We start from the raw sequence: 12117 nt of genomic DNA, 5'->3' as shown, positions 1-12117 counted from the left end.
CTATAAAACTACAAAATGAATTTTAAATTAGCAATATCATGATTGAATGACATTTTGAATTATGTAGTGATCTAATTCTATCCACCAAGAAATTGTATGTGAATGTGTGAGACTTATGGTCATGGTTATAGGGAAATATCAAGAAGAACAAAGTGCAGTAAACGGTAAAACTGTTTGCACTACAAACCAGTACGTTCATAATTAAGACAATACATTAAAAATAACATGGTAAGATACAGCAGTACGTTCATAATTAAGACAATACATTAAAAATAACATGGTAAGATACAGCAGTTTGCAACAGTAAACAGCAAAACAAGCTGTTTGCACAGCTAATATAGCTGGAATGACACCGAAAGCCAGACACATTAAATTTACAAATGGCCGCGCCCCCTCTTACAGAAAAAAAATAAGGGGCATATGTTTATTCATATTTTTATTTATGTAACGTAAGCGTGTGACTTTTAATTCGTGACGTGCTTTCATGGGCGTGCGCGCGGACCGGATGGAGTTGCCATGGAAACGGAGCGCAACACTGCAAATGTCACGAGGAAACACCCCGTTTCTCGCTGATTTCACTGTTTTCAGGTGAGTTACGTCCATAAAATCACACAAATACTACTTATAACTGTTGTTGACACTTCTCTTACTTGTATTTGACTCGCTTCTGTTGTTTATTTAGTTTATAGGAATGGTTTAATGTCTTCGAAAAAGTCCGTTAGCGTTTCTACCGTTTTCAGACGACGTATCGTCAGGTATGATAACTCTATTGTGCTCTTATTTATGAAAGTTTGGGCTTTTAATCAAATCTTCATCTGTAGATGATAGCTTTTGACTGTTTTGTTGGTAATCTTTCAATGGATGATTGGAAATTGCTTAATTTATTTAACCTTAACATTTACACTTTACTCTTTATCGATGACGTCACGTTATCAAGGAGCGCGAAAATTGGCAGAAAACTAAAGTTGTTGTGATCTTTTATGGTAAACATAAAATTGTTCTGCGATTTAAAGAGTGACAAAATAATCCTTCTACTACAGAAGGGAGTGTCCAAGATTTCAATATTTCTGAAGGGAGCTGCTGACAGAGATGTAGGAAGCGCTGAAAAGGTTAAGTAACCTAATATGCATTTTTTTCACAACATATATCGCAATGAATTTGTTATTTTATTTATTTATTTTTTGCATTTCACCTGCGCTAGCTTGTTTCCATCTAATAAACCTGGAACTGCAGACTAAATATCGTTGGCTCTGTGTCAAATTGCTTGTTTTGTTCCTAGATTCTTCAGTGCTGATGGCCTGCTGCATCCAGCAGAGTCGGAGTGAACCTACTGTAAGACAACATCTCCAAGATGCTATTGACCACAAGACTAGTACAGTAAGTCAAACCTCAAATATACAGTACACTAGTGTTCAAAAGCTTGAAGTTGATACAATTTGTAATAATTATCTTCTGCTCACCTCTGTAGTAATTATTTAATTAAAATATGTAAAAAGAGTAATATTGTGAAATATTATTACAATTTAAAATAGCTGTTTTCTATGTGAATACATTATAAACTAATTTATTCCTGTGATGTGCAGCTGTATTTTCAGCATCATTCCTCCAGTCTTCAGTGTCACATGGATCCCTCAGAAATGCTGATTTGCTGCTCAAAAAACTTATTATCAGCGTTGAAACAGTTGTGCTGCTTCATTTTTTTTGTAGAAACCGTGATGCATTTTATTTTTCAGGATTCACAGATGAATACAAAGTTCAAAAGACCTGCATTTATGCATTTAGCAGAGGCTTTTATCCAAAGCGACTTACAGTGCATTCAGGCTATCAATTTTTACATATCATGTGTTCCCGGGGAATCGAACCCCCAACCTTGCGCTTGCTTGCTAGCGCAGTGCTCTACAAGTTGAGCTACAGGAACACTATTTGAAACAGATGATTTTGAATAATTTGATGCATGTAACACTAACATTCAAATGTTTGGAGTCTATGTGACAACGAATCCAACAAAAAAAAAATTCAGCACGTCTGTATTTTAACATTGATCATAATCAGAAATGTTTCTTGAGCAGTAAATCATCATATTAGAATGATTTCTGAAGCTGTGACACTGAAGACTGGAGGAATGATGCTGAAAATTCAGCTTTGATCAAAGGAATAAATGACATTTTAACATAATATTCAAATAGAAAAGAGTTGTTTTGAATTGTAATAGTCACAGTGTTACTATTTTACTGTAATTTGATTCAATAAATGGAGCCGTGGTGAGCATAAGAGATTTTTTTATAATGGCATAAAATATCTTACAGACCCCAAACTCTTGAATGGTTGTGTAAATTACAATTATGATGTTCCTCCCAGTTAAATTTTATTAAAATGTATTAAATGTTACTCTGGCATATGCAGTCCATTCTATAGAGACTGTGTCTGTTCCCCAAAAACAGACAAAAATAATATGTTTATTAAGGGATCTAGAAAAATTATTTCAGTTTAAAGCTACTAGATTAAAAATAGTACTCAATGTACTCCATTGATGAAATAGTAAAAAGTGCACATTGCCTGAAATGATATGAACAGCAGCTATGCTAATCTTTCTCCCTTTGCCTTCCTGTTTCTGCAAATGTCCATCCCAGGGTTATTAGAAACTGCACAGCACAGGACTTGCAGGACTTGTGAGGACTTCAGATGATACCAGTACTCAAAAGACCTAAGATGATGGCAACTATAGATGGACATACAAACTACCGCCACTGCAAAAAAGGTAATGTTCATTTGAAAGAGCTGTGTCACAGTATCAAGGGCTCCCTTATCAGTTCTGCTTTCATTACTGGAGAGTAAAAGATAATTTTTTAAAATGTTTTTATTAGTACATATACGTTATCTTGCACATTTTATCTCCCCAACAGATTCTAATTTGAAAGAAGTTTATAATGCATGTTCGCTACTCCCAATTCAGAAGACTGAATCAGCCTGTGTATCTGAATGTTTCTCATACTCACTCCTCTCTGCCGCGTCTGAATTTGGGATTTTCCTTAGCTGTCAGTTATAAACGTCAAAATTAAAAGAAATAAACATTTGAAATATATCAGTCTGTGTGTAATGAATAAATATAATATACAAGTTTCACTTTTTGAATGGAATTAGTGAAATAAATCAACTTTTTGATGATATTCTAATTATATGACCAGCACCTGTATATCATTGCTCTTTTGTTGATTTTGATTGCTTCCATTGTCCTCATTTGTAAGTTGCTTTGGATAAAAGTGTCTGCTAAATGTAAATGTAATGTTAATGTGTGTTTAACTATATTTATAAATATTTATCTGTATTTTTTATTTTGTAATAATGTAAATGTATTTGTTTTATATCTATACATGCAGTTGTATTCATGTATGTATATTTGTCACATTTTTATATTTTAATAAAGCAGTTTAGACAACATGAGTGTTTTCTTTATTCTGGATGAATTACATATTCTTTTGTGTGTAGAAAGGGTTAATATGGGCCATATCTAACCCAGAAGTCAGCCACAACTGGGACGGATCTGGGCCACATCTCAGAAATGGCGTGGTTGACATCTGGGCCAGGTGTCGCCCATGCCATTTGTGAGATGCGGCATGGATCTGGTACAGTTGTGGCTGACTTCTGTCAGACAAAACTGGGCCAGATCTGGCCCAGATGTCACCCACACCATTTCTGAGATGTGGCCCAGATCTGGTTCAGTTGTGGCTGACATATGTCAGCCAGACTCAGGTTGAGTCATCGCCGTCATTCCGCGCGGTATGTGGGCCAGAAGAATATGGGAGATGTGGGCCAGAACTGGGCCACATGTCATTTGCTATCTGGGACGTAGCTGTGCTTTAAGAGCTACTTAGGAGTCGCTTTCCGTATGTCAACGCTGAAATGTCACGTTATAGAATGGCAGTTAATTGTAGTACATGATCGTTTATTAACGTTAACCTAATGCTGCTTTCCAGACAGACAACTTGGGTATAATAACTATAACACAATACAATATTATATTATATTATAGTTTATAATAATATACTTTACATAATAATATATAATGTACTTTATATACAGTAGAGAGAGAGAGAGAGAGAGAGAGACGTTATTTCAGGGTCCAATACACAGCACTTCAGCAAGTCATTGACAGACCCCCCCCCCCCGTCTTTGAACCATTTCCTAAATTACTTCTTTTATCCGTTTTTTTTTCAGCCATTTAATTGTGTATTTCAGTTTTTTTCTGCCCTTTTTAATTATTTCATTTATAAATTAATTAAAAAATATATAAAGAAAACGAGCAATAAAGTGTACAATAAAGCAGAATCAAATCCTTATATTATGATCACATTGCGCTTGAATCAAGTTAAAGGTGTAATCTGCTGATTGTCCTGCAGGTGATCACATAAATCTGTATTCTTACGATGCACTTAGGGCTTAACGATTACTCCAGAGCACTCGTAGATCTACGATGATTTTCAAGAGCTACTTAAGTTACGATGCTTTTGGGAAACAGACCGTAATATTAAGATCAGTCGTACGATCGTTTTTACGAACTTCTTAGGCTTACGAAGCTTTTGGGAAATGCAGCCCTGGTAAGTGTTTATTCTTGATCCTTCATCAGTAAGACTGAAAAACCATTAGTTTGTAAAGCAGTTCATCAGATTTCGTGTTTGTAGTAGGACAAAAATGAAAATAAACCGATAAATATTATAGAAGACTTTCTATGATCAGGACACAAAACAAATCCTGAAACTCTGTTGTCTTTTTCTTGTTTTGATCAAATGGTCAGTGAAAGGAGGATTGATAATCAATCAACATTAGAAACTCAAACTAAATATGATCTGAGCTCTTTTTTTTTTTTTACATTTATTTTATATCTTGTTCACTATTTTTAAACTCTAGAAAGCATTCAAATTATGTCACTTCCTGGTTGTTGCCATTTTAAAAAATGCTTTAGTTTTAAAAAGGAGGAGAAGGAATGAAAGGGAATTGTATCATAACAGTGTTGAGTGAAAAATATTGGGCAGCTAATTATTTATGTATTATGTTTTTAATACAATATTAAACTATTGTACATTGGAAACCTGTAGCATACCTGGATCAGAAAAATGTTTTCTTCTTCCCTGAGAACAGACTACTCAAATAAAAGCTTACAACTGCAGGAATAACCACAATTAGAGAGTAGTTTTTGTGAAATATCCCATAAACATTCCCACGTTTGCTCTGTTTATCTCCATTAATACTATTTTCTGAGCATATTTTCACTTACCTACATCAACTCGCTCCATATTGTCACCACATATTTTACATTTACACCCTGTTCTCTTCACATCAATTATCTTTCTTAGATCATAATACAACTGTACAGTTTACACACAGTATTTAGTAAAAATAAAAGTTGTGTGTATATTTTATATTTTGTGTGTATATTTAATTTACAGAAAATAACTAAAACATCAAAGAGATAAGAGAAGTAAAATAATGTACATTACCCAGTGTATGTTAAAACAAAAATACAACAATAAAAAATCAAAGACAGGCCCTAGTGAACAAATCTGTTTCTAGATATTTTATTAAAAGCGTGTAATGATGGGGTGAATTAAGGGTGTTTGGGACAGTTTCTGAATTTCTGCCTTCTGCAAGGTTTCTTGCCATAAATTAAAACATCAGCTCAAACACGATACACTTCTGTAATACTGAAGATGTTATCTACTCATTTGAGGAGGAGACAATGTTATATTATTATAATGAAAGGATGAGTGAAGTACACTTTTCTGTAAACAGGCCTGAAGAATCACCTAAAGTTCATTCAAAGCAGAAACCACATTCATGTTCTTTATGTGGAAAGAGTTTTTCACTGCTGCAGAATTAAAAAGTTCACTAGAAAACACACACTGGTGTCTGTGAACTTCACTCTGACAACATCGTTGGTTTGAATCCTGAAGGAACCAAAAAGACAAAGTTAAACATGAGACGATAACACTCACAGTCATCACAAATCTCTCAACAACACTTAACCCATTTTTTCTTTCTTTTTTTAAATAGAGAACACTACTTTATTGTCTATAATGTTTGATGATTCTCTTTATACAGAATGCTTGGAAACCCTCAACTGGACAAAGTAATGATGCAATCAAAAACCAGTTGGACATTGAGCCTATACACAATAAAGAAGCAGAAACTAGAACAAGTATTAATACTACACCTTTATATGACTAGAAATAATTGAAAGTAACAAATGAATACACATCTCTGCATGTGGGACATTTCTAATAAACATGATAGACAGTCCAGGAACAGTGAAAATAATAATGCAGTGTTTAAATGTATTAGGTGTAATATCCTCTCTCCAGTACAGCAGGTGGCAGTAACTGTTCAGCTCGCTCGAGACCCTCCAGTAAAACACACAAAGAAGAAGAAGACTAAAGTAACTGAAGACAACACGCAGATCACAAGAGAAAGCGTTGCTCATTGGATTTGATGAATGCCATTCCTAGAAAACATTTGTCATTTTCAAGCTTAAAGCACAGAAAAAATGAGTGTTTCAAATGCTTATAAATTCTCTTCTTAGTGGACAAGACTGCAAGTAAGTTTTCAGAAATGGGTTATTGAAAACGAATGTGCTTCTGTTTTATGCTGTTGATTTTGTGAAATCAGCCATTTCTCATTAAGATCATCTGGCTATTCTACATGGCAGTGCATTTGTTTGTAACTGACTTTATTTTATATAGTGTGTTTTGTTGCTGTTGCTGCTAACTGAACATATTTCTTGATCTCATTAACCTCATCATCTCCAGATCACACTGAACAGCAGATTGTTGTCTCAAGCCAGTGCTGATCAATGACAGTTTAGCTGCAGTCTGTCAGAGAAGAGAGGAAAGATGAGTCTCTCACAGAAACAGAGGTAAGACTGAGTCTGCTTTCAGACAATCATTTTAAACACTGCTGCACTTTCAGAGGATTGCTGGAGAAAACACAACCTTAACAAACTGTGTTTTATAAATTATTTGCAGAACTTCAGAGCCTCATAACTTCCTAATAAAAAAAAAAGAACACTGATCCAGAAATGTTAAAAATGCCTTGACTGAAGTCCAGATATTAATTTCACAAATGTGTGCATCACAATGTGAAATATTAGATTAATGCCGTCCAAAGGTTTACACAAAGAGAAGATGAGGCTTCAGTGAGTTGTAGTGTTGTCTTCATGTTGTGGAGACGCTGTGTGTTTGGATGAGAAAGCAAACCCTCTTTGTTTGGATTCAGTGTTTAAGATTTATTAATAACTCTGTTCCTGAGCCCTACGACCCAAAGGTTAGCTTGTGTACAGCACGCTTTATGAAGCTGAAGTGCATTTTCTCCCAGCTTCCTGTGTACAACATCAGATATACACACCTAAATACACTGTACAGAAAATACAATAAACCACACCTAAATACACTGTACATAAAATACAATAAACCACACCTAAATACACTGTACATAAAATAAAATACAATAAACCACACCTAAATACACTGTACATAAAATACAATAAACCACACCTAAATACACTGTACATAAAATACAATAAACCACACCTAAATACACTGTACATAAAATAAAATACAATAAACCACACCTAAATACACTGTACATAAAATACAATAAACCACACCTAAATACACTGTACATAAAATACAATAAACCACACCTAAATACACTGTACATAAAATACAATAAACCACACCTAATAACTGTATTTTATGTTAACACTTCAGGACATAAGGTTACAATGAAGAAGAAAAATTATAACTTTATGAGATTGTATCTGAACTGTAAGAGTTGACAATCTCTTTAATTAGATCAGTCAAATATTTGTAAAAATGTAATTATTCTCACATTTGAAGTACTTTACAGAAATTGTTAAACAAATGTGAGTCTGTAAACAAGAATGACTGCTATTTTTTAAACTCTGCAGATGTGAGAATGTGTGTCAATATAAAACACAGATGAACCTCCTGTAGAAAAGTTTCTCTTCTCTCTTTGTGTCATTAGTGTAAGATCAGGATCACATGATCAGGACTCTGAGAAGAGTGACTGGTCAAAGGGTGATAACATGCCGAACTTCAGTGAGAAAAAACCATCTATCAAAAGGTATTTATTATCTTTAACATTATAATGTTGTGTTGGCTTATTTCTCCACTAAGATGCTTGTGATAGAAATGAATGAAATAAAACAATAAATGACTGATTTCCTCTTTTATTGAACTCAGTCTGGAGCTTCTTTCCAGTAACACAATCACACAAGCAGACACAAGGAGGTATAAATTAACCATGACAAATAGATCATGCAGCCAAACATGAATATGTCTTTCCATCTCTCCATAGTCATAGAAGAACAAATGCGTGTCTATACTGTGCTTCATTACCATCCTCAACAGTGAAGCTCTTTAAATGAGACTGAAGGAGCTCCTGTAGTAAAGTGTTTTGTTCTTTGTGTCATTAGTGTAAGATCAGACTCACATGTGTCCAGCTCTGTGTCTGTGAAGAGTGACCGGTCAAAGGAAGAAGGACCAAACTTCAGTGAAGAAACAACATCACGAACCAAACGGTATTTGATGCGTTTCTTATTTTCCTTCAACATAGACTGTGTCAGAAAGTGTATCAGTGAATAATTATCATAAAACCTATAGTCCATACAATTATCACATTATTGTTTTTTTCTTTGCTCAAGATAATTTGGTTGTGTGTTTTTTTTTTTCTTTCTAAAAATGCAGTATTTCATTTATTCTATTTACGATCAGGCTTCAGTATGAAACATTAGATCCAGATTTACAGTCTCACAGGAACCACACGAATTTTACAGACAGTCTCCTGCAGATCTTCCAGGTAATAAAACACATTTTCAAGAATATTTAATAATTATGATAAACAAATATGTTATTGAATAAGAGTGTAACAGAACTTTTATTTCTAATTGTTATTTTTAAGAACCTATAAAATAACAATGAAAGCCTATTTTTATTAATATTTAAAACAAAGTAATGTTTGTCTCAACTTGATTTTTGATGAATATTTTTAATTACTGAATAAATAATTTTGACCAAATATAGGAATTTTTTCCTCATTCATTCTTTTCTTTCTTTGTAGGACCTTGAGAGCAAAGTAATCAAATTTCTGAAGAAAGAACTGGAAAAGTTTAAGAAAATATTACAAAAAGAGAACTTGCAGAACTTTGTGAAGGACTTTAATGAGAACAGATGCAGTATGAAAGAAGCAGCTCTTGATCTCACGCTCTACTTCCTGAGAGAGATGAAGCAAGATGAAGCTGCTGATACTCTAGAAAGTAAGAGACTCGTAATCACCTGTCAGATTGTTATTTATAAATGTAGAGAGAAAATAAGATTAAACAATATCTGTATTTTTGTTTCTGTTTAGATGAGCTGTTCTTCATTCATCAGCTAAAGTGTAGCCTAAAGAAGAAGTATCAATGTGTGTTTGAAGGAATTGCAAAGCAAGGAGACTCTACACTTCTGAAGAACATCTACACAGATCTCTATATCACTCAGGGTTGTAGTGAACAGGTCAATACTGAACATGAGGTTAGACAGATTGAAGTTGCTTCCAGACGTCATGAATCACAGGAGATACAGGTTGAGTGCAAACATTTGTTTGAAGCACCTGAACAAGACAAGCAGATCAGAACTGTACTGACAAAAGGAGTTGCTGGCATCGGAAAATCAGTCTCTGTGCAGAAGTTTGTTCTGGATTGGGCCGAAGGAAAAGAAAATCAAGATATCAACTTCATATTTCCTCTTCCATTTAGAGAGATGAACTTAAAGGAGCAAGAAAAACTAAGTTTGATGGACCTTATAACTCAGTTTTTCCCAGAGACAAAAGGACTGAACCTTACAAGAAGAAATCAATTCAAAGTCTTGTTCATTCTTGATGGATTGGATGAATGTCGTCTTCCTGTAAACTTTAAGGATAATGAGACGTGGTCTGATGTTTCATCACCAGTCTCTCTGGATGTTCTCCTGACGAACCTCATCAAGGGAAATCTGCTTCCTTCTGCTCTCATCTGGATCACCAGCAGACCAGCAGCTGCCAGTAAGATTCCTCCTGACTGTATCGACCGGCTGACAGAGATACGAGGATTCAATGATGCACAAAAGGAGGAGTACTTCAGAAAAAGATTCACGGATGAGAATCAGGCCAAAGAAATCATTGATCATGTTAAACAATCAAAGAGTCTCTTTATCATGTGCCACATCCCAGTCTTCTGCTGGATTTCAGCCACTGTTCTCCAGAACATTTTAGAGGAGAAAATAAATAATGTTGTGAAAAACAATCAGGCTGATGATGTCTCCAAAACACTGCAGAAGTCAAATACTGAAGACACTCCTAAGACTCTCACACAAATGTACACACACTTCCTCAGATTTCAGATCCAGCAGAGCAGACGAAAGTATGATAAAGAACATACACCAGATGTTTCCTGGGATAAAGATGCCATCTTTTCACTGGGGAAACTGGCATTTGATCAGCTGGAAAGAAACAATGTGATCTTCTATGACACAGATCTGGAAGCCTGTGGTATTGACGTCTATAAGGCATCAGTGTACTCAGGCATGTGTACCCAGATCTTTAAGGAGGAAACAGGGATCACTCTTGGTACCATGTACTGCTTCGTTCACTTGAGCATTCAAGAGTTTATTGCAGCCCTTTATGCACATCTGTTTCTAAACATCAACAAGAAGAGTGTGTTTGATCAAGACTCTACAGAACAGGAAAACAAAAGTGAAACCATGATTGATTTGCTCAAGGCTGCAGTGGACAAGGCACTAGAGAGTGATAATGGACACCTGGATCTTTTTCTTCGCTTCCTCCTTGGTTTGTCACTCCAGTCCAATCAGAGACTCTTACAGGGTCTTTTGACACATGAAGAAGACAATGACCAGAGCAAAAAGGAAATAGTTCAGTACATCAAGCAGAAATTAGAGTCTAATCTGTCTCCAGAGAGATACATCAATCTGTTCTACTGTCTGAATGAACTGAACGACCAAACTCTGGTGAAAGACATTCAGACCCACCTTAGCAAAGGAAGTCTCTCATCTGCTGATCTTTCACCTGCCCAGTGGTCTGCTTTGGTCTTTGTGTTGTTGACATCAGAGGAGGAGCTGGAGGAGTTTGAGCTTCAGAAATTCAAGAAATCAGACGAGTGTCTCATTAGATTATCAGCAGTCATCAAAACCTGCAAAAGAGCTCTGTAAGTTATTTTTCTTTGTTAATGTTTTGTAAAATTGCATTCATCTACATTGATTCATAGCAGATTTGGACACCCCGATCTATAATGATTATTAATCATATACAGATTATAAGTATATATCTTTGTTAGGGTTAAATAATAACACACATTGTTTAACTTTATTATTATAATTTTTTTTATATAAAGAGCAATGATATTTTATTAGATTTACATGGGATTTATGTAGAAATTTCTGTTTTCAGCAAGCTGTTAAGTTACAGAAGAAGCATGTCATGTTATTATAAACCACATTGTTCCATAGTTATTTCCGCTCCATTATGCAGTTCAACTTTCATAAACTTCTGCTATAAAGAAGATATAGATCTCTTACTTTTATATATATCTGTCACGGAAAAGAAGACTGGATGCAATTGCAAGTTAATATCTCTTTAATAGAGCTTCCCGCCAGATAAAGTCAGATGTACATGAAATGACAAGACAAATAAGCAGCAGGAGAGATGGCAACACAGGGACCTTGATGGGCGATGGTGTCCGTGGTGAGTGGAGTCCGTGAAGTCAACGTGGCTGAAGTGATGAACGAGGAATTCAAGAACGAATATCCACAGGAACAGACAGGCAACAGGAAACAGCGACGAGAAATCCAGAGCATGTACAACAACCCGAGAGACACGAACAAACACCAGGACTCCAACCAACGATCTGACAAACATGAGACGAAAGACAAGTCGTTAAAATAGGCAAGATGTAATAAGCCGCAGCTGCCGCTGATCAGTAATCAGCGGCGACGCCCACACAGAACAATCAGGTGATACACCCCGCAACCTACACACAGACAACAAGATGACACCATATATCTATGAACCGTG

The 12117-nt window shown here is 35.3% G+C and overlaps 1 protein-coding gene and 1 long non-coding RNA gene across 2 annotated transcripts; both read left to right on the top strand.

The window, feature by feature from the left end:
- The first annotated feature begins 694 nt into the window (after positions 1-694).
- LOC113097138 (uncharacterized) lies at positions 695-1338 on the top strand. Its single transcript, XR_003288779.1, has 3 exons — positions 695-755; positions 1014-1109; positions 1280-1338. It is a non-coding gene; the product is annotated as an uncharacterized LOC113097138 (long non-coding RNA).
- A 5117-nt stretch (positions 1339-6455) lies between these two features.
- Positions 6456-11255, top strand: LOC113097136 (protein NLRC3-like). The gene is made up of 7 exons (XM_026262336.1): positions 6456-6589; positions 6801-6907; positions 8038-8136; positions 8489-8593; positions 8787-8871; positions 9133-9328; positions 9421-11255. Exons 2-7 carry the CDS (start codon positions 6885-6887, stop codon positions 11253-11255), a joined length of 2343 nt encoding a protein of 780 aa, XP_026118121.1. The 5' UTR covers positions 6456-6589; positions 6801-6884.
- Positions 11256-12117: the final 862 nt, after the last annotated feature.

This window comes from Carassius auratus, unplaced genomic scaffold (genome assembly GCF_003368295.1).
Source record: "Carassius auratus strain Wakin unplaced genomic scaffold, ASM336829v1 scaf_tig00216113, whole genome shotgun sequence".
NCBI classification, from domain to species: domain Eukaryota; kingdom Metazoa; phylum Chordata; class Actinopteri; order Cypriniformes; family Cyprinidae; genus Carassius; species Carassius auratus.
This window is presented reverse-complemented; position numbering and strand designations above follow the sequence as displayed.

What these genes read in the sequence shown, in the direction of transcription:
- LOC113097136 (XM_026262336.1), top strand. Translation starts at nt 6,885, where the DNA reads ATGAGTCTCTCACAGAAACAGAG. An exon ending in AGTCTCTCACAGAAACAGAG is followed by an intron (nt 6,908 to 8,037) that starts GTAAGACTGAGT and finishes TTGTGTCATTAG; the next exon opens with TGTAAGATCAGGATCACATG. An exon ending in ACAACATCACGAACCAAACG is followed by an intron (nt 8,594 to 8,786) that starts GTATTTGATGCG and finishes ATTTACGATCAG; the next exon opens with GCTTCAGTATGAAACATTAG.